This window comes from Heterodontus francisci, chromosome 41, assembly GCF_036365525.1.
Source record: "Heterodontus francisci isolate sHetFra1 chromosome 41, sHetFra1.hap1, whole genome shotgun sequence".
NCBI classification, from domain to species: Eukaryota; Metazoa; Chordata; class Chondrichthyes; order Heterodontiformes; family Heterodontidae; genus Heterodontus; species Heterodontus francisci.
In genome coordinates, this window is record NC_090411.1 from 22,220,026 (window position 1) to 22,243,305 (window position 23,280).

General features: G+C 45.9%; 1 protein-coding gene across 3 annotated transcripts in view; it reads left to right on the forward strand.

The window, feature by feature from the left end:
* Positions 1–12,427, forward strand: part of LOC137353342 (suppressor of cytokine signaling 1-like) — a 41,692-nt gene extending 29,265 nt beyond the window's left edge. For 2 of the 3 annotated variants that reach the window (XM_068019494.1, XM_068019492.1), the window contains one exon: positions 7,336–12,427. In XM_068019494.1, coding sequence (XP_067875595.1) covers positions 7,396–7,989 — 594 coding nt within the window. In that variant the 5' untranslated portion in view covers positions 7,336–7,395 and the 3' untranslated portion in view covers positions 7,990–12,427. Of the gene's footprint in view, positions 1–3,364; positions 3,453–7,335 lie in introns of all 3 variants that reach the window. The other variant, XM_068019493.1, reaches the window with a different exon arrangement.
* The last annotated feature ends 10,853 nt before the right edge of the window (positions 12,428–23,280 follow it).

Below are 23,280 nucleotides of genomic sequence, written 5' to 3' on the forward strand. Positions count from 1 at the left end.
GGTTAGTCAATTTAAAATTTTATTTTGCCCATTGAGTGTTATGGTCGTTGATTCGATGAATCAATCCGACCTTGAGGTAAATTTCATATAAAGAACAAACTTTGCATTTATTCAGCACCTTTCAGGGCCTCGGGAGGCTTCAAAGCAGGGATAGGCATTGTGGACATTTGACAAAATTATTGACTGAGCCACGGACGTGGGGGCAATTAATTTGTATATAAAGTGTATTGCCAAACTAATGCCATCAAAAGACAGTCTGAGTTAAGATGCAGTTCTCCCTATTTAGTGAGTGCCTGGCATTGTTTTTGCTTGTACAGGTAATCAATGTCTGTTCGCACACTTGACGCAGTGATCGAAGAATCCAGATCGATGTCCAGCTGCCAGGAGTGATCCTGATCTCTTTTTCTCGCCCCTCTCACTATCGCTGTCCCTCTCTCTCCCTTGCCCCGCTCTCCCTCCCTCCCTTGCCCTCCCTCCCTTGCCCTCCCTCTCGCCCTCCCTCTCGCCCTCCCTCTCGCCCTCCCTCTCGCCCTCCCTCTCGCCCTCCCTCTCGCCCTCCCTCTCGCCCTCCCTCTCGCCCTCCCTCTCGCCCTCCCTCTCGCCCTCCCTCTCCCCCTCCCTCTCCCCCTCCCTCTCCCCCTCCCTCTCCCCCTCCCTCTCCCCCTCCCTCTCCCCCTCCCTCTCGCCCTCCCTCTCCCCCTCCCTCTCCCCTCCCTCTCCCCCTCCCTCTCCCCTCCCTCTCCCCCTCCCTCTCCCCCCTCCCTCTCCTCCCTCCCTCTCCCCCTCCCTCTCCCCCTCCCTCTCCCCCTCCCTCTCCCCCTCCCCCTCCCCTCCCCCCTCCCTCTCCCCCTCCCCTCCCCCTCCCCCTCCCCTCCCCCTCCCCCTCCCCCTCCCCCTCCCCCTCCCCCTCCCCCTCCCCCTCCCCTCCCCCTCCCCCTCCCCCTCCCCCTCCCCCTCCCCCTCCCCCTCCCCCTCCCCCTCCCCCTCCCTCTCCCCCTCCCCTCTCCCCCTCCCTCTCCCCCTCCCTCTCCCCCTCCCTCTCCCCCTCCCTCTCCCCCTCCCTCTCCCCCTCCCTCTCCCCCTCCCTCTCGCCCTCCCTCTCGCCCTCCCTCTCGCCCTCCCTCTCGCCCTCCCTCTCCCCCTCCCTCTCCCCCTCCCTCTCGCCCTCCCTCTCGCCCTCCCTCTCCCCCTCCCTCTCCCCTCCCTCTCCCCCTCCCTCTCCCCCTCCCTCTCCCCCTCCCTCTCCCCCTCCCTCTCCCCCTCCCTCTCCCCCTCCCCCTCCCCTCCCCCTCCCCCTCCCCCTCCCCTCCCCCTCCCCCTCCCCCTCCCCCTCCCCCTCCCCCTCCCCTCCTCGCCCCTCGCCCTCGCCCCTCCCCCTCGCCCTCGCCCTCAGCCCTCGCCCTCGCCCTCGCCCTCGCCCCTCGCCCTCGCCCCTCGCCCTCGCCCTCGCCCTCGCCCTCGCCCTCGCTCGCCCTCGCTCGCCCTCGCTCTCCCTCTCCCTCTCCCTCCCTCGCCCTCTCCCTCCCTCGCCCTCTCCCTCCCTCGCCCTCTCCCTCCCTCGCTCTCCCCACCTCTCCCTCCCTACCGCTCTCTTTCCAACCCCCACCCCCCTCGCCTCCCAGTTTTCCCCCCCCTCTCCCTCTCTGACAGTTGCAGAGAGTGGGAACTCTCCCAGAACTGCTTTGCGTTTGGACAGTTTTAAAAAAAAAAATCACAGCTGTCAGTTTCACAGCTGACAGGAGTGGGAACAGAGGCTTCTGAACTCAGGACAAGTTCGGGGTTTTCGGCGGGCCTTTTTAAAAAAAAAAAAATCTGAACCTGCCGGAAACACTCAAACCTGTTCTGAGTTGAGAAGCTGCTGTTCCCCCTCCTGTCAGCTGTGAAACTGACGGCTGTGATTTTTTTAAAAGTCGGACTGGTCTGGAAAGAAGAAGCCAATGGGAAATTTCTAATTTCTGAAACTACCAGTCAGGGACCTCAAAATCAATTACCACAGACACTGGTGTCCATGTAGCCCTGCTGCATAAAGCTTTACAAGCACTTTTGAAGTCTAGTCACTGTTGTAATGTAGGAAATGCAGCAGCCAATTTGTGCACAGCAAGCTCCCGCAAACAGTAAGAAGAAAAATGACCAGATAATCTGTTTCTGGTGGTAGTGGTTGAGGAATATTGGCCAGGAAACCGGGAGAACTTCCCAGCTCTCTTCAAATAGTGCCACAGAATCTTTGCTCCTGAGAGACTGATGGGGACTTGGTTTAATGTCTCATCCGAAAGACGGACATATCACAACTTTCTCACTGGAAGGCCAAGGAACTAAAATAGTTGCTTATTTTGGGTCCCTCTACTTTGCTTCAATAATGCACACTTATTGTAACCTCATGAGCTATCCCTCCTGCAGCTATGACATCTTCTATTTAAATCATTGGACAGTCTCAAACAAGTTTGCATTGGGCTTCAGTGCCTAGCATAAAATTGCATTTTCTTGTCCCAATTGACCCCAAGTTTGTAGTCTCGCTCAGAAAGGTCATGAAGAAAATGGCTGCTGAGGGACCTGGATACCTCACGCTAACACAGGAGGATGTGGTCTCCAGAGGTTGGGTTGCATTGATAATGTCAACTTTCACGACTTCAGAACATTTCAAAGTGCTTTACAGTCAATGAAGCACTTTTGAAGTGTATTCACTATTGTAATGTAGGAAACATGGCAGATAATTTGTGCAGCAAGCTCCCACAAACAGCAATGAGATAAATGACCAAATCATCTGTTTTAGGTGTTGGTTGAGGGATTAATGTCGGTCGGGATTCTAGAAGTGCACTTCTTCCAATAATGCCATAGGCATCTGTACCTCTACCTGACAGAGCAGATGGGTCCTCGGGTTTTAATGTCTCATCTGAAGGATGGCACCTCCCAATAAAGCAGCACTCCCTCAGTACTGCACTGGAGTGTCACCCTAGATTTTGCGCTCAAGTCTTTGGAGTGACTTGCATCCGCGTCCTTCTAACTCGGAGGTGAGGGTGTGACCACTGAGCCATAGCAGACACTTTTAAGGAGTGGAATGAGATGCAACTAAAAATGATGAGTGCTTTTGGACTAAGGAAGAGATGAATCTCTTCTAATAAGAACAGTGCAAAACAAGGAAAACTGTGATGGTCCAACTGTATTTTGGAAACTTCGGTGGCTTTTCCGAGAGAGGCCCGAGGAACAAATGTGCTCTCTTCTGATTTGCATAACCGTGCCTTTGACACATGGTATCTGTGAAGACTCCTGGTCAGGGTGGGGCTGTACTTGCAGAACTGAGTAGAATGTTGTGCTCACGCAGTGACGAAATACGATAAGATTAAAGTCACATTTTTGTCTCCTCAAGGATAGTGATATCTCCCTGGTACAGTTAAAGCTTGCAGAGTTTAAAAATATGTATTTAACAATGAGGAGCATCAAGCTGTTCGGGACTGGTGAGTCTTTAAATCTCCTCTCTGTGTATCCTGTTTGTGCTTTTATTTAGTTCACTGGCTGACTGTTCTCAACCTGGGGTCTGGTTCCACCCTCTAGGACATCGCATAAGTAGGCATTCTCCATGTACAAGCCTAGGCATTGAAATAGCAGGCTGTTTGACCATGGGGGGCAGTGGGGGGGGGGGTGGTGGTGTTCACAGCTGAGAACCCACCTAACCTGCCTCTCTACCTGGGCATGCGCCTGCACCTCTATCTATCTGTCTGCTCTTATCTATCCAAGTCCTCCTGTGATTTGTGTGTGTGTCTCCGTCTCTCTGGTTGCCTGACCATGTGTCTGTCTGCCCATCTGTGTCTCTCTTTTTGTCGCTATCTGTCCTACCATGTCTCCATCTGTCTTTGTTTTTGCCTGCCTGTGTCTGTGTCTCTGTTTGCTGCCCTATGCCTGTCAGTCCACTCAGTGTCTCATTGTCTTTCTCTGCCTTTCTGCAAATTATAACACAACTCAGTCAACCTCAACCCTCGAGGAAAGTACAGTATTCTGCACCGCAATGTTAAAAAAAATCCCAGATTTTCTACTGTATATAAGTTTTGAATGTTATACAAGTGTCATAGGAAATGCAGATTGTGGCAGTCTGCAAGCCTAGTAACAATTGCATGAGAAATGTGCAATAAACACCCACCAAATTCACTGAATGTGTCAATTAATTAGGATATGGAAACAGACAATGGCGTGTGGTGACCTTTACGTGACATCATATGCTATACTTGTTAAGTTTACACTGTCTGTAGCACGCACCTCATACTGCCCAGTTATGTTATGGATCATCTGCAACGTGTTGCTCTGCGACATTGCGGTTGGACAAGTGAGTGTGGTTGTTCAAAGATGGTATTGGCCTCTGAGCCTGTAGTTCTGTGCTTGGATGTTGAGTGCATGGCCCAAGGATAACTGTGCCCAGGGGCTCCTGGGAAAATACATTTGTTTTTCAATGTATCAGGAGGGTGGGCATTGTGCAGAGGGGCCTTGATTGTTCTTTGGTGCCGGGCCTCAAGAATTCTTCATCCAACTCTGGTTTTTCAACAATTTCAGTGTGCGGTGGAGGAGAGAGATTGATGTCATAGCTCTGGAAGCTGGGCATGGAACCATCTCAGACGGTTGTGTTGTGTTCATTTGAGGCCACACGTGCTGCCTTGCCTCTATAATGGAGGCACAAGAACATTGTAGGAAGCACTGGCAGATTATTCAAGGAGACCAGACTATGGCCATGGGGTGGGGGTGAGGTAAGGGAGGGAAAGCAGGCGAGTGTTATTAGTGTAAAGTTACAACTCTGCCGTAGCATTAATATAATTAGCAGCAATTTGCATTTATATAGCACCTTTTTAAAGTAGTAAAACTTCCCAAGGTGCTTCACAGGAGCATTATAAGACACAATTCGATGCCGAGCCGCATAAGGCTGTATTAGGGCAGATGACCAAAAATTTAGTAAAGGGGTAGTCTTTAAGGAGTATCTTAAAAGTGGAGAGAGAGGTAGACGTTTAGGGAGGGAATTCCAAAACTTAGGGCTGAGTCAGCTTAAGACATGACTGCCAATGGTTGGGTGAGGGAGGTTGGGGAGGCACAAGAGGCCAGAACTGGAGGAGCGCAGAGAGCACAGAGGGTTGTAAGGCTGGAGGAGGTTACAAAGAAAGGGAGGGGGTGAACACAAGGATGATGATTTTAAATTCAAGGCGTTGCCAGACAGGGAGCCAATGGTCATTGAGCACAGAGATGATGGATGAGTGGTACTTTTATGCAAGTTCGGACACGTGCAGTGAAGTTTGGATGAGCTTAAGTTTATGGAGGATGGAAGATGCGGGAGCAGCCAAGAGAGCATTAGAATAGACAAGACTGGAAATAACAAAAGTATGGATGAGATTTTGAGCAACAGATGAGCTGAGGCAGGGACGGGCAGTATTACGGAGGCGGAGGTAGACCATCTTGGTGCTGGAGTCGCTATGGGATCAAATGGTCTGGTTCAATTTTTGACGGTGGTGTGGGAGGGGATATCAAATGTCTCTTGGTAGCTGGGCCAGCAGGTGGCAGATACAGTGTAACGTAGTTAAGTGTAAAAAAAAATTCAAATAGAGCGAAGAAATAAATGGGTTAAATGGAGGAGGGATATAGTGAGTCATAGTCATAGAGTCACAGCATAAAAACAGGCCCTTCGGCCCACCGCGTCCATGCCAACCATAATGCCTATCTATACTAATCCCACCTGCCTGCATTAATTCCATATCCCTCTATCCCTTGCTCATTCAAGTACCTGTCCAGATGCCTCTTAAATGTCGCTACTGTTCCTGTCTCTACCACTTCCTCAGGCAGCTCATTCCAGATACCCACTATTCTTTGTGTGAAAAATTTACCCCTTTGATCCTCCTCCCTTTCACCTTAAATCTATGTCCTCTAGTTTTAGTCACCCCTACCATGGGAAACAGACTCTGGCTATCTACCCAATCTATGCCTCTCATAATTTTATACACCTCTATCATGTCCCCTCTCAGCCTCCTTCACTCCAGGGAAAACAGACCCAGCCTATCCAATCTCTCTTCATAACTCAAGCCCTCCAAACCAGACAACATCCTTGTGAATCTCTTCTGCACCCTCTCTAGCTTAATCACATCTTTCCTGTAGTGCGGCGACCAGAACTGCACACAGTACTCCAGATATGGTGTGCTGATTGGGAAGAGGATGTTTTGGGTAACACTTAGCAGCACAGGAGTTGGCTGCAGTGAAAATTAACAAGTAAGCTGTTGGTTTCCAGGGGGATTGATGGTCAATCTAAAGAGGTTGTATAAGGTGTTGATCAGGCTGACCAGTGCAATTCTGGTCATATACTCATACAAGAATGATTTTTTCAACAAAGATGTTTTTCAGGAGGTAGGTTTTTCAGTTGTGGGGGGGAAGCTGGGACTTGTTTCTGTAGAAAAGTGAAATGTTCTGGTGACCTTGTCAAGAGAAGAAAAAGATGAGCTGGGCAAAATTTCACTCTGTTGAACGGTTGAAATACAAGTTTAAAAATGTGGAAGTTCAGCGTGAGAAGAATATTTATTGACAAATGTAGTGGAGTTGTGAAATATGCAATAAGTTCAGGCCCTGGACTGAATGCTATAATTGACCTAAAGGAGAGTTAGAAGGGGAGGAAGTGGGTTGGTAGGTTTGAGGATCTTCTGAAAAGGGATGGGTTTGTTGAATCTAATTCTTGTTCCTAAAAACTTAGAGGAAAGGGAAGAGATGGGTTCAGGAAAAGGCATTTGGCACACCTTTTGGGGAGGGTGAGAAGGGATTGGGGTTAATGTCAGTTTCACCATGTTGATGATGTGCAATGGACATGTGATGGTTTACCACACAACAGTGTTCTAAATAAAGGCTCACAAAGAAAGGGCTTGCATTTATATATTGCTTTACAGCCAATGAAGTACTTTTGAACTATAGACACTGTTGTAATGTAGGAAACACAGCAGTTAACTTATGCATGGCAAGATCCCACAAACAGCAATGTGATGATGACCATGTCTCTGTCTGCCTGTCTGTGTTTTTCCGTGTTCGTTGAGATATAGTTATTGGCCAGGGCACCGCGGAGAACATCCCTGCTCTCCTTCGTATGGTGCCGTGATATCCTTTACATCCATCTAATAGGGCAGATGAGGCCTCAGTTTAATGTCTCATCTGAAAGATGGTACCTCTGACAGTACAGCATTCCCTCAGTGCTGGCACTTGGAGTGTCAGGCGACATTTTGAAATGCTTCATTGTCAAGCTGGTGTCTGCTTAAGTGATAGTTAAGTTCCAAAACAATTTCCAACGTTGTCCCATTTTATCTTGCGTATCTTGTTTCTTTCTCTCCACAGGACGTTTATCCACAAGGAGGTTAAAGATGGAGTCTCTTTGGAACTGGCGGACTCTCTGAGATGGTCGGTGGGAGCACACAACTGGATGCACTGGCGAATGTGCGACGACCCGAGCCTCCCCGATTCCAGCACTGTCCACCTGATCAACCCACCCACTTTCGCACGTTTCGGAACAAGGAACGGGAGATCGTCGACCGGACCCTGCGCTTCCTGGATGAGAGCGGATTTTACTGGGGCCCGCTCCCCGTGGATGAGGCTCATGCCATGCTGATAGCGGAGCCCGTGGGCACCTTCCTCGTTCGGGACAGCACTCAAGCCAACCACTTGTTCAGCCTGAGCGTCCGGGCTGAGAAGGGACCAGTCAGCATGCGGATCCTGTTTGACAAAGAACACTTCTGGTTCAATAACGCCCGCTTTGACTGCATTTTGAAGCTGCTGGAACATTGCGTGGAGAGCACGCAAATGAAGCCCTTTGTGTCCAACTGTGAGGTCTCTGTGGTCTTTTCCAAACCCTTGCGGAAAAACTCCATCCCAAAACTACAGCAGTTATGCAGAAAGAACATAATCTGCCACTTTGGGATAGAAGGCATGAGGAAACTTCCCTTAGTGCCCACACTCCGAAAGTACATTGAGGAATTTCCATTCAAAATGTAACTCCCAAGCACAAGGATCATTGAGTTTTTTCTTTTTGAGGAGTACCTGGTCTGGAATTGACCACTGAGTGTACCCTCTGAGCATGGGGGAGCTGGGATGTCACCGACACCCTCATTCTGTTTCCTCTGCCCTGGTGATGTAACCTGGCTGTGGGTCGGGCATTGAAGGCGCCATTGAGCAGTATTGTTTACGGTCAATGTGCAGTCAGGAAGGGACCCTTATCGCAATGGGACGCCTGGTGTACAGAGCCAGCAAGCTCGCCAGCAACGGATGTTCACTGGGTGAGCAAAGCGGCTGGACCAGAAGAATGTTATTTTGGTCAAAAGTTTGAAAGATATGCAAAAATAATTGTCATTCTTTCAAGGAAGACTGTGTTTTGTGGTTTCACTTGAAGCCAGCACTGAGACATAGTTATGCAAAAGCATTACTGTATCAGAATGAATTATTTTTAGCAAATTATTTTATTTTATATATACATACATATGTATATTTTAATACATAATTAAAGAAAAAGTAAAAATTGAACTGACTGGCTGGGATGTGGCTAGTGATGCTCAAAGCCTTCGTACAGAAGGATTCAGTAGAGGAAAGACCGGTTAGAACCGAGATGCCCTGTTGAATTGGTAGATCTCCATTGGACTTGCATTTGGGGTGTTGCAAACGACCTGCAGTGGGCTGGAGAGGGGGAGGGTGACTTAGCATTCTTTTCTACTTGGTACTCTGTTCAGGATGTCGGGTGTGAATTAGGTCAGTGTCTGATGTGCTGCCCTGAAGCCAAATAATTCACTTGTTGCCCAATCACTTATGTAAAGAATGCTGACCTGGACAAGGAAGTGTAGCCCACCTGGTAGCTGTGGAAAGGTACCCAGCATGAATCTGTGTCTTTGAAAGTGGAGGAGCAAGGAATTGTTCAATTGGTACTGAATCCATGATTCGGGAAGGATCAGGGTCAAAAATAATGCAATCATAAGTAATAGAGGGATTAGGAGAAATCTCAATGATTGAGTCAGTTAATGAGGCCTTTTTGCTGTGGAGTAGCTAGGCTGACATTTAAAGCTGTCAGCGCCTACTGGAGGCAAAACAGTTGAGGTCATCTCGAGGTGAAGTTAGTCTTCACCAGTAGCGTATATCAGCCTCATTGCGAATTGGAGCCCGTTTTACAGTGGGCCAGATGGAAAAGAAAATCAGGCACAGTGTAATGCGAGCTTTGATTCACGATGAACCCCTTCCACTCCTGGTGAAGACCCATTTCCCACTACCCATACCCCCCACTCTTCTGTTTCATTAACCAGCATTAAATTTTCCTACACTTAATATGGTGGTTATTTTGTACTAGTGAGTCTCCCTGGTAATGTAGAGTTGGCACTAGTCTAACCATTGGTCCTCCTGCTTTTGTCTTCTGTGACAATTTGGGAGATGGCTAAATAGCACCTTGTGCCTCGACACAATTGGCCAACTCATTAATGGTGACATATTGCCATTTTGAAGCTTTGTGTTAGTTAGCTGCATCAAAAGTTAGCAAAAAAAAAAGCAAAACCTCTCCTTGAACATGAGTAGACTAACAAAAGAGCATGAGACCACATTGCAATAAAATGTGCATTTGTTCCATCAAGCTGAATCCAATTGCATGTATAATCTGCAACTTTACCCTACCTATATCATCTCATGATGAAAGGTTTGTCCAATGGTTTTCCTTGCCCTTCCATGATCTTGAGACTGAGAAAGCAATGCTTTCCTGGGGAGGGGAAGGCCTTATGGCAATTCATACATGTCTTTAGATTTCACACTGCCCCCACCAATGTACACCCATGAGAATATCATCGTGCCTTTCATTTCTCCACCTGTACTTCACTGATACTGAAATAAATGATCAATCTCTTTGAGTTGACCCTTCTACCTTCATCCAATGATCTCACAGTTGTTAAGGTGAAAATATATCATTCCAGTCAGATCATCATTCAGCCACTATACAATCCCTTCAATTAGTTACAGCCTGAAACTCACTCCATTTGCTCTATGTTATTCCACATTTATAAACCATCTGATCCCTTGTTAGTGAATGAGTTACAGGCTGGAATCTATGGTTCCACATTCCTGTTTTTATTAATCTGACGACGTTTTAAAACCTTTTTGCTGAATATTTTGGATTTTACACTATGAACCTTGCCTCATTCCACTGTCTTGATCCTGAGGTTATATTGGATCCCGATTCTGACATCAGCAGAATGTCAATACTGAACTCTGCTGCCTCCAGTGATGGTGTCACTTGCACCCAATCAGCTTTTGGTACTCAAATTTCTATTTTAAAAATAATTCATAATAATGAAAGTAAATAGTTTCATTAAGAAAACAATGATTTCTTGTGTCAATGTCAGGGTTATTAATGGGAATAATAATTCCAACCACAGTGAAAATATGAATGTCTAATCGCAGCATCTGACAGCCTGTATCATGTGATGCTGCAGGGTGCACTCACGTGATCAGTGGTATACTCCTCTGTTGTCCTAATGATGTTAAGAGTTGCTATCTTATCCCAGTTTCAAAGCCAGATAGAGGGAAGAGTTGGAGTGTAGGGTCCAATGTCTACTGAGTGAGAATTTACTAAAACCTTTAACTTATCACTTTCATGTCCCAAAAACACAGGTCCAAATTGCACAAATTGGACTTCTATTTTAAAAATCAAGGTACTTTGTTGTCCTCTTTACACTCCTGGGGCAGGCTTCTGAGAAACAAGGCTGTCTGCTTTGTGGCTGAGCAGGTGACAACCCTAAGAGAAGGCTACCTCATAGCCTATGGGTACCAGTCAATGAGAGTTCTCCCCAGTGTGCCCTTTGATACTGTAAAGGCCCATATCCCAGGTCCCAAGGCATTGCCCTTGTTATGACTTGGTGAAAAGTTTAAGTATGTGAAAATGGCAGTGTCTGGCTTACATGGTGCTTCTCTCCCCCTCCTTTTTTGGGACTTCTATGAAGATTAAATATCTCCCAACAACAACTTTGGACACCTTCAGAACAGATCAGATGCAACACAAAGGACCCTCTGTGATGCCTTGATAATATCCAATAACTCTGGACACAAAAGAGTGCCTTCACTATTTCATTAAGATCATTCCATTATCTATGCTCTGCACCCATGCAGTCTTTCTGAAAGAATGGCTATCATACATAACCGCACACACTGTTGCGCTGAAGTCTTGGTCAGCGACTGAGAGTTCGTACCACTTGGGCCTCATAATGGGTATCAGAGAGCCAGCGAGAAAATATATTCTCACCCCCTCAGTGTCCATAGGAACTAGTTCTCGATCTTTTCTCCTTACTTCCTCCCCATCCACCTAGAATGATGCATTGCTACTGTCCTCAGTCTAAAGGCTAAGCTAAGGAGTTGTGAAACTTGGGTAAAGGGCCTCAGTTTATTCCTGAACACGTAGGCCCAAAGCCTTGGGTTTGATCTGTGTTGAATTAGGTAATCTCAGTCAAAGGGGGAGTTGAGGTGCTAGAATTGGCCGTGGTAACACTCAGCTAGGGGAGGAGGGGCCATTAGTTAAGGTTCCTGATTTTGTCTGCTGTCCGGTAATCTGCTGCAAGATTGTGTACATGTGTGAGAAACGGGTAGGAGGCACAGGATAGCCCTTGGCTGGAGGGCCCTGATTGTCATGGTTGAACAGCTTGCTCGCTGTCCTCAGGGAGGAGAGAAGGGGTCGGAAACCCTAGGGTTGGGGGGAACCAAGAAAGAACTGTTGAAACTCATTAAATGACAACAGGGAATTAATTCTAGAATCTTATAGCACAGGGGGAGGCTACTCAGACCATTGTGTCTGCAGCTCCTGGACTTAGTCCCATTCTCCTGCCCTCTCTCTGAACCTTAATTTTCTTTTTCAAATATTTATCCACTTCCACTTTAAAAGCTTTTGTGGATTCTGCTTCTACCAATGTTTCTGGTCAGGCATTTCGCAATCTAACAACTGTCTGTGGAAACAAAATTTCGTCTAACTTCTCCCTTGGTTCTTTTGATGAAGATCTTAAACTGATGTCCTCTAGTTACCAACTCACAAAGTAGTTGCACCCAAATTTCCTGAACAAAACCTGTGATAATTTTGAACTGTTGGACAGGTTGAGTGTTTCATGAATGACAGCATTTCATTGAAGGCACGTCAGGAGGTTTCAGAGTTGAACTGTAAAGTTACTTTACAAATTCCAGAAAAGACACTAAGAATCGCATGTAAACCAGACACTGCTTTTAAAAAAAAAACAATCAATCATTTGGTTTACTCATTAAATTTTATATTTTAAAGTTTACAAAATGAACTTTCTATTTGCACCAAGTGCAATTTAGCTGCTCCGTTTCACTGTATCCTTCTGCACATGTACAGAATATTTATTGTCAGCAAAATAAAAGTATTTGTATTAGTGTGGCTTGTGATGCTGCCTTTGGTTTGTTGTTTTCGGTGCCCTCCTGCACCATGTGCGAACTGGCAGTGGGAGAGGGTTACGGGCAGTTATTAAAAAGAAGATGGATTGGTCTACATCAATTCAACAGGGCCTTGGAATAAAATCTGTGGGACGGTAGCGAGCAAGCACTCGCCCTGTTTGCAAGAAGATCCATCCTCTCCTATTTAAGCAGAAACTGTGCTTCTTTCTGCCTTCCTTTGAATGGATTTAGATGATAGAGGAGGTTGATTCATCCAAGCATCATTGCTGGCATCCCAAGATATCATCGCAAGGCCTGCCTTCAGATAATAGCCTTTAAAGAGTCAGTTTTCCTCAGTGGGAAACATCCTCACCTCCTGAGGTAAAAGGTCATGGGTTCAAGCCCTACTCTAGGGGGTCGATTTTTCACTTCCTTCACCTGGCTTTAATGAGGTGGTAATTGGCCTTAAAATGAGGTCAGTGGGCTCACTGCCCTGTTGTTATGGCCGTGTGGCCTGCTCCATTTTGAAAGGGGTCTACTGCCAGGTGGCCAACTCCTGATTCCAGTGGTAGGACCCCAATTTCCATATTAAAAGGGAACAATCAAGTAAATGGGAACCCAATCACTATTTTAGGTGAAACCACAGGAAACTGAACCGAAGTGTGATCCTCTGGGGCCCACAGAGATATTCTGGACCCCTGCCACTCAAGATCCCCTGATCCCAAGCTTACCTTGCAGGCAGCTGCCCAGGCTCAATATTGAGGCCACAATCTGGCCAGCTGCAGCAGGACGCTTGTTTGGCTCCCCCAGGCTAACCTGCTAAATTTAGAAGAGGCCACCTCTTCGTTGCACTAACAGGCAGCTGACTATTGCCAGTAGGGCACCAAAAGTCAAGACCAACATCTAGGACTGGAGCAGATAATCTAGGCTGACAGTGCAGTGCTGATGGTGTGCTGCACTGCCAGAGCTGCTGCCTTTCAGACACGATGTTAAATTGAGGCCCCACCTTTCAGTTCAGGTGGGCATAAAAGATCCTATGGCACTATTCAAAGAAGAGCATGGAATTTTTCCCTGGAGTCCTGGTCAAAATTCATCACTCAACCAACAATTAAAAACAGATTAACTATTGATTTATCTCATTGTGGTTTGTGGGACATAGCTGTGTTAAAATTGGTTTCCACATTTCCCTTCAGTACAACAGTGACAACACTTTGTCATGCTAGGCCCCCACCTGCCAAGAATGAGGCATATCAATTATGTCATGAACAGTGATTTTTAACTGTTGTTGGAGCGAGGAAATGACTTGTTAAACAGATCAACCGTGGCTGGAAAAAACATTTACATACTAACAGACATCGAAGATGAGGAAGCGCATTCCAGGACCTGCTAAGGAGGATACAATCCGCAAGGGTCAGGACTGGTTAGACCAGCTGGTCATATGACTACCTGGCTGTTCCAGGGTTTTCTTTTGAACTGACCACAGAGAGTTTGGGCAGAAAGTCTGTCTGTTCCTGGACTGAGAAGATCTGTCTGCTCCCATCTCTTTCTCACAAGTCTCTGAATCCACTGAAGACACATGAACCCCAAGAGAGAAAAGTCTCCTACAGCGAACAAGGTGCCAGAAGAATTCTGGGACCCAATGAAAAGCAGGATCTACCTACAATCAAGGACTCTACAGTGAGCTCGAAGTTCCGTAACAACCGATATTGCCTCAAACCTTTCCACTTTACTTTTCTGCTGCTCTTTACTGTCTCTACTTGCATGTAGGTATCACATATGCATGCCAGCATGGGTGCATTGTGTGACCATAGGTGTCAACCTATTAGAATTTAAGTTTAATAAATTTCAACTTTTCTTTTTTAAACCTAAGAAAGCCTGTTTGCGCTGGTTTCTTTGCCTTATAATTGGAAAACGGTGAGCAATGATTCACCAAGGGGGAGCTAAAAACACAGTGTGTTTAAAATTATCCCTGTTACGGTCAGACTAGGTGAAGGCTGAAAGGAAACCCTAGACCTCTTTCTCACCTGGTCATAATAACTACCAGAAGTATTTTACTGTCTACAAAGCATTTTGGGATTCCCAAAGATGTAAAAGGCTCTATAAGAATGCAGGTCCTTTCCTTACGTCTTTGGCTGTAGTTACTCTGCAAGTAGAGATGAAAAGAGACAACTGGAAATCTGAAATACACATTAAAAGAAAAGCAAATTTTGGAGTTACGCAGGAGATCTGCCAGAATCTGAAAGAGACAAGTCAAGTTGGTGTTCTAGGAACAGACTCAACAGCTGAGAAATTGGTTCATGCTGGCCGGACTCATAGGTGTGCCCCAGGCAGCAAGGAGGCTTCAAATTTTAGGCAGTAGAGGCCTCAAGTGGGTGATTGAAGGGGATGAAGATGTGATTATGTACGAACATACAAACATATGAGTTAGAAGCAGGAGTAGGCCACTCGGCCCTTCGACCCTGCTCCACCATTCAATAAGTTCATGGCTGAACTGATTACTCCACATTTCCACCTACCCCCGATAACCTTCCACCCCCTTGAAGGGAGGGCAATTGGGACAACTGGAGTAGGGAGTTGAGGCAGTGATTGGGAGGAGGGGGCGACTTGGAAAGGGAGGGTAATCTGGACATCTGCTCGAGGCAGGAATTTGGAGGCGGCGAATGGGAAGTGGGTGGTTCAAGGCAGTGAATGACGGGGGTCAAAACAATTGGTTAGGGGGGGGCCAGTAGGTAGCAGCGGCCGCTGATATTAAGAAGGGGAGTGAGAGGAGTACTCCTGCTCCTCCTGGTTTCACATTCAGGTAATTATTTTTTTCACAAGCTCACCTTTTTTGGTGGTGGCCTCCGGCAGACCCTTTAAGAAATGCACATAGACTTCTGAGGAAAGGTCACAGACCTGAAACATTAACTCTGCTTCTCCCTCCATAAATGCTGCCTAACCTGCTGAGTATTTCCAGCACTTTCTGTTTTTAATACCGCACATAGACTTGGTGCCGGCTGTGTACAGGGCAACCCAATTTTACTCAGGGATCCTCGAACAAACATGTGGCCGTTTGCTTGCATATGCCTGCTATTTTCGATGCCAAATTATTTTGCCTGTACCAGTTGTCACAAAAGTTGTCTGTGTGCCTTTAAGACTGAGAAAAAGGATTTCTCTCTGAACCGTGAATGCTGAACTGGGTGGGGCAATTGCAAGGTCATCTGTTTTACCAAGCCACTCAGCAGAGAGAAATGACTGTCACATGACTGGCTGCTGGGGAGTTTTTAGTTTGTCTTTTGCAAGAAAAAAAACAGTTTGGGCTGGAACCTGTTTTTGGAAACCAGACTAAGAGACCCCTCTCTGAAAAAAAAGTAAAAGACCAGTTGCTGCTGGAAACCTGGAGTTTGCAGACCAGGAAAAGAACGCTCCCTGAGTGGAAAGCTTGTCTCTTTTGTGTAAAGGAATCTTATATTTAAGATGTGGTTTTGACCTGACTGAAGAGAGGGGAGAAGACACCTGGAGGGAGAAATAACCTAGAGAAAGAGAATCACTGCTTTGGAGAAAGGATATTGCTGATAGGAAGCTTTGCATTGTTAAGGTGTAAAGATTCCTGTTGTCTCCAATCTCTGGAAACACTCTGCCTCAAAAGTGAGTCCTGTTGCCTTTTTTGTGTGTTTGAAAGATCCTGAAACCTCAGGAAAGTTTCTGCTGTTGGACTGCTACTTGGAAATCCCAGTAGACCTGTTGCTGCAACCTTTTGCTGCGAGATCTGTGTGACGCCTATCCACCACAGACTGTTCATTAATTTCACTAGGAGATTTTTGAGTGGCATCTGACTATTCGAGTCTGAGACACCTCACTGAACCGGAAATAACCCACCAGGACTTACAACCCAGTTATTTTGTTATTCCTAAGAAACAGCGCTAATTTAAAACATCATTTTAAAACCAGTTAACTATTGGCTTTTGAATGTATGTGTGTGCATGAGGGTTAGAATAAGAAGTTATAAAATCTGTTCATTCACATAGGTTTATCTCATCATTTAAAATTGGTTTATTAATAAATAGTTAATTTGTTGTTGTTTAAGAAACCTGGTTTGGTGTGCTTTATTCTGCCTTGGTCATAACACAGTATGGTGAGAGGCACACTCCTGGCTTGTAATGAGCATGCACATCCCACCCACCATATTGGATGCGTAAGTGAAAAATGGGCAAAGCGCATTGGAATTTCTAGGCCTACCACATGTTAGGCTTTTTTGTCTCTTCAGATGGGCTGTGCATTTGCAGCATATCCTGTCATAATGTCGGTGCTGGCTTAAGACTGATACTTGCTTGGAATGATCTACAGTCAGTGCTACACTGTTGACTCTCATTGGGTGAAATAAAAATGGAAAAATGTTCTAGTTCCCAGCTGTGCAACAACTTCATCTGAATGAACTGAAAATTCCACCCCTCCCTAATAAAAAAAAAAATCAAAATAAATAAAATAACAAGAATTAAGTTTAAGAATATGGCTTGGTGAATATAAATAAAAATGGTCTCTGTAGAATGAGATTTGTGTTAAGTGAAGCTTAAATCTCCATTGAAGGGTGAGAGGCCTATGGTCAGACAGGCCTAACTAGAGCCTGGCTAATTTCCCAACGTTGCTTTTTGTCAATGTAAAACATCTTTGAGATAGGTGTGCAGGGGACATCAGTGCCATATATGGGCTGTTTGTTCATCCCTGCCAACTCCAACGAGCCTCCTTATCAAGCTAATGAAGGCCAGTGTTTTCCCTGTCCCCCACCGAAATGTGGCATTTTGCGGTGGGGTAATGCACCCAGCAGCTTTCACGAGAACAGATACCCAATTGTTATGGATTTGGGGGCTCAGTTGTAACATGTCAGCTTTTAAAGTTATTGGAGTTTAAAGGAAGGGGCAGCAAGTTGCTCAGGAGAGGTTTGCATTGTAAAGAAACCACTTCTATTGGGATTGTTAAACAAAATCTTCCTGCAATGGCTGTCTACGTATCTGAGTGCATGTGGAGGTGTGGTTCAGTGTTCATGTGTGCTGGTGTTTGTGCGCATGTAGAATCATAGAATGGCACAGCAGGAGGCCATTCGGCCCATCATTTCTATGAATGTGCACTTAACCATGTGTTTTTACACGTGGAAGGGCATGCATGTATGCACAAGTGGGTTGAGGTTTCACTGAGGTGCTGTTTATGTTGGAATTTTTTTTCGATGAAGACCTTTTGGCCCATTTAATCCCATCCTTTCCCAATACCAACCCACTGCTCTGTTAAGCTTCTGACTTTTCCCAACACCTTCTCTTCATATAAACACCTTTAGGAACACATTGAAGAATGGTTTGCTGTAACTCCTATAGCCCTACAACCCTCCAAGATCTCTGTGCTCCTTCAATTCTGATCTCTTGCGCATTCCCGATTTTAATCGCTGCATCATTGGCAGCCGTGCCTCCAGCTGTCTAGTTCCTTGTCTCTGGAATTGCCGTAAACCTCTCCACCTCTCTATGCTCCTAAGACACTCCTTAAAACCTACCTCTTTGACCAAGCTTTTGGTTAGCTATCCTAGTATCTCCTTATGTGGCTCAGTGTCAAATTTTGTTTGATGATGCTCCTGTGAAGCACCTTGGGATACTTTACTACATTAAAGATGCTATAGAAGTGCAAATTGTTGCTTGTTTTAGCACACAGGCAAAGGATGGCTTTTCTATGCAAGGTGATAATTGGCTTCTTTCAGTGAAACTCCATCCCCCTATTTCTATTTGTCACTGCTTGGTGTAGGTTTATTCCTTTATGTAGCCCCATATAACCACACCATCCTTGTCTGCGTGAATGTTGCTGCATGACAGCAATACATTACATTAATAAAATACAAAGTTTGACAACATCTGGACAGGTACTTGAATGAGCAAGGCATAGAGGGATATGGAATTAATGCAGGCAGGTGGGATTAGTATTGTTAGTCATTATGGTCGGCATAGACGTGGTGGGTGGAAGGGCCTGTTTCCATGCTGTACAACTCTATGACTCTATAAGAGACTGAACAGTTGGAACTTTGCAGGAAGAGAGACAATACTTCCTGCATACTTTCTGTACCCTTTTGCACCACTTGGCCAGATGTGAGAAGAAGATGTCGACTGATAGGCAATCATTTTCCCAGCGTCTCCTTCCAATGCGGCCTATCTTATTCTTCTCAATATTATCACTACAAGTGCTGATCGGATGTGGTCTTGCTGCTCCGTACATCCTCACGATTCATCGTACTATCTTGTAATCAAGCTCATTCCTCCCCAGCACTGGGGGATCTCTGTACCTCTCTCAGTTTGCCTTCTACAATTGTCAGGCTTTTAAAATAACAACATACACTTATAAAGTGTCCTAATGTAGTAAAAACATCCTAACACACCTTAAGAATGTGATCAGCCAAAATGTGACACAGAGCTGCATAAGGAGATGCAAGGACAGGTGACCAAAGGTTTGGTCAAAAGAAGGAGGCCTGAATTGGAACAGGGTAGAGATCTCAGAGAGTTGCAGGGCTGGAGGAAGTTACCGAGACAGGGAGGGATGAGGCTCTGGAGGAATATGAAAATAAGAATGTGAATATTAAAATCAAGGCATTGCCAGACTGGGATCCAATTTAGGTTAGCAAGCACATTGGTGAACGGTACCCTAAGCTAATTGCTACTGTTACTGGATCCTCTGCTCTGTTCCTGCTTGGTGTCGACCTACACAATGAGCCTTTCACCTAGATTTCTCAATCTGCATACACCAAAGGAAAGGACGAGACCACGCGCAAAGAACAGACCGACTCTGCTCCTGCGTCTTGTTGTGGACAGTTTGTTCACTATTCTGAGGGTGCTGATGTTAAATTATTATCTCCTCTTTACCTGCTGCCATGTCCTAATAAGAGAATATTGCTGTTAAGTGAATAGAAATCGGAAAACCACAACCATTTCCTATTTGCTGCCAATACACATTGATTCCTGTTGACTCAATGAAGTCATTTCCATCGAAGTGACTATCTGATAAGAGAATATTGATAGTGAAATAAACAAATTGAGCCCAATTTCTGCTTGAGCACATTGATTTATTCTTGTGTTAGATGATTTTCCCCTCAGCCTTTCTTTTCTTCTGAAAGACATTGGTGCAAATCATGTCTTAAAGGTTACAATTTGCCATTGCATTCCCCCTCCCCCCCCCCCTATGGCAATGTGTCAAATTTCCTGGGTCAGCTCACTTGCATCATTATTTACAGGGCAGGGCAGGGCAGGGCAGGGTGCAATCATTAGGGACAACTCAACATTGCTGTTTGTGGGATATTGCTGTATGTGCAAATTTGCAAATGACAACAGTGACTACATTTCAAAAGTAATTCATTGGCCTTAAAGATGTTCTCATAAACTAAGGACAAGAATGATAGATACTGTGTAAAGGCAAATTCTTTCTTTGCTATGGCCGAAGACACAGGAGATCAAGAAGTGACACACAAATTGTGGGAAAGGGGCACCCCATGTGTAGACTGAAGTCACAGCTGACCATTTCAATCACTGGCTGCATATGAGCTACAGGCACCCTTACAGTTGACGGCACATTTCTGCATCTCGCTGCCTGCCGTCAGATTGATGTGACAGTGTCTGCAGCTATCATTGGTGGCATGTTGGCAAGATGCAGTCAGTTAGGTTTTGCTGGTTGATGGTCAACCTGGCCAGCATGCACTACCATGTGAAGCATGGCATACAGTGAATGGGGTGTTTCTGAAGAGCCATCCAGCACAATGGTAAGTCAGGCTCTCACTGGTATCTTTGCCATTGAACCTGCTGTCACAACATAGCTGAAATGTTGGAGCCTCTGTATGCACAAACAATGCCTAGTCACCACTATCTGCATATGTAAGCGTGCAGCAGCTGATGGAATGACACAGAACACCTTTCATTCATCCTGACATGACGTCTGTCTATTAGGTTGTCCTCCTCCTCTTCCCAGCATCTCAGACAGGGGGATTCCCATTGATGACTGTAATGTTGCTGGGCATGCAGCAAAATTAAAACAACTGGCAAAAAGGCTCAAGGAAACTAAGCAGCAGGAGAAAAACGATTATGAAAATGAATCAGAAATAGAGCTGAAACAGCAACAAGGTAAATCTGACCCTTTAGATGTACTTACCTATGCTTCTCAGCATTAGAAACCCAATGGGCATTCATTTTCCATAGACATGGAGTTGAGGACCAAAAGAAAAAGATACAGGAGGAGTCAGAATGGTGCCCCTGCATCATTTAAATGTTTTGATAATGCTCCAGTCTGTTTCAAGCAGGAGATTCCACAGCCCCCAACCTAATAGAAATGTGACAGAGGCCCAGTGATATGCATCCCCATGCTTTTTAATTCATTCAAATGCTCTGAACACTGGGGCACACGGGGCTTTGGGATGAACCTCGAATGAATGATGAAGTTAGGTCTTGAACTATTGGTATAGGGTTAAATGGACATTGGCAAAGCTTCATTACTTAAGCATACAAGCATATGGCAGCAACAGTCACTGGACAGCGATCGGGAGCCGGTAGCGTTAGATGAAGCAGTGTGGGAGGAGGCTCGTGTGGAGCATAAACACTGGTATAGACCAGCTGGGCTGATTGGCCTGTTTCTGTGCTGTAAGTTCTATGGAAATGTATATATTTTTTGGGAGAGGGAAAGGGATAGTTTTTCTTTAAAAAATAAACCTTAGCTTTTATGTAAACTTTCATTTCTCTCCCTTAGCTCAGTTAAACTGGGGTTAACTGTAGTACTCTAACCAGCTGAGTCTAGATAACTTGACACAGGCCAGGGATCAAACTGCATTAACTACTGAGCCACCCTGCTGGTTCTTAGTTAGATTCTGCAATCATTCAACCATTGCACTTGCTCCCATTTAGCCATGCAGCTTCTGGCTCCAAATAGTCCCTTGAGGTTAGGTGGTTTGATCTTTAACACTGAAGAAAAACCTGCTATCAAAAAAATTCCTCAGCGCCACTCACCAGCCACAACGCTAGAAGGAAAGGCTCTGAATCGAGAGACTTGTGCATTCCACTAAAATAAAAGCAAAATACTGCAGATGCTGGAAATCTGAAATAAAAACAAGAAATGCTGGAACCACTCAGCAGGTCTGGCAGCATCTGTGGAAAGAGAAGCAGAGTTAACGTTTCGGGTCAGTGACCTTTCTTCGGAACTGACAAATATTAAAAATGTCACAGGTTATAAGCAAGTGAGGTGGGGGTGGGGCAAGAGATAACAAAGGAGAAGGCGCAGATTGGACAAGGCCACATAGCTGACCAAAAGGTCATGGAGCAAAGGCAAACAATATGTTAATGGTGTGTTGAAAGACAAAGTGTTAGTACAGATTAGGTGTGAACAGACTGAATATTGAACAGCAGCAAGTGCAAACATGAAAAAAAAACAGTGGATAAGCAAACTGAACAAACTAAGATGAAATGAAATAAATGCAAAAAAAAAAAGGTTGTAAAAAATGTACAAAAGAAAAAAAGAAGAAAAAAGAAAAAACAACTAAAAATGAAAGTAAAATGGGGGGCTGTCATGCTCTGAAATTATTGAACTCAATGTTCAGTCCGGCAGGCTGTAGTGTGCCTAAACGGTAGATGAGATGCTGTTCCTCGAGCTTGCGTTGATGTTCACTGGAACACTGCAGCAATCCCAGGACAGAGATGTGAGCATGAGAGCAGGGGGGAGTGTTGAAATGGCAAGCAACCAGAAGCTCAGGGTCCTGCTTGTGGACCGAGCGGAAGTGTTCTGCAAAACGGTCACCCAATCTGCGCTTGGTCTCCCCAATGTAGAGGAGACCACATTGTGAGCAGCGAATACAGTATACTACATTGAAAGAAGTACAAGTAAATCGCTGCTTCACCTAAAAGGAGTGTTTGGGGCCTGGGATAGTGAGGAGAGAGGAGGTAAATGGGCAGGTATTACACCTCCTGTGATTGCAGGGGAAGGTGCCATGGGATGGGGACGAGGTGGTGGGGGTAATGGAGGAGCGGAGGGAATGATCCCTTCGAAATGCTGACAGTGGAAGGGAGGGGAAGATGCGACTGGTAGTGGCATCACGCTGGAGGTGGCGGAAATGGCGGAGGATGATCTTTTGGATATGGAGGCTGATGGGGTGGAAAGTGAGGACAAGGGGAACCCTGTCACGGTTCTGGGAGGGAGGGGAAGGGTTGAGGGCAGAGGTATGGGAAATGGGCCGGACACGGTTGAGGGCCCTGTCAACAACAGTGGGGGGGAATCCTCGGTTGAGGAAAAAGGAGGTCATACCAGAAGCACCATCATGGAAGGTAGCATCATCAGAGCAGATGCGTCGAAGACGGAGAAACTGGGAGAATGGAATGGAGTCCTTACAGGAGGTAGGGTGTGAAGAAGTGTAGTCGAGGTAGCTGTGGGAGTCAGTGGGCTTATAATGGATATTAGTAGACAACCTATCCCCAGAGATGGAGACAGAGAAGTCGAGGAAGGGAAGGGAAGTGTCAGAGATGCACCATGGAAAGGTGAGAGAAGGGTGGAAATTGGAAGCAAAGTTGATAAAGTTTTCCAGTTCGGGGCAGGAGCAGGAAACGGCACCGATACAGTCATCAATGTACCGGAAAAAGAGTTGGGGGAGGGGGCCTGAGTAGGACTGGAACAAAGAATGCTCGACATATCCCACAAAAAGATAGGCATAACTAGGACCCATGCGGGTACCCATAGCGACACCTTTTACTTGAAGGAAGTGCATGGAGTTGAAGGAGAAGTTGTTCAATGTGAGAACAAGTTCAGCCAGGCGGAGGAGGGTGGTGGTGGATGGGGACTGGTTGGGCCTCTGTTCCAGGAAGAAGCGAAGAGCACTCAAACCATCCTGGTGGGGGACGGAGGTGTAGAGCG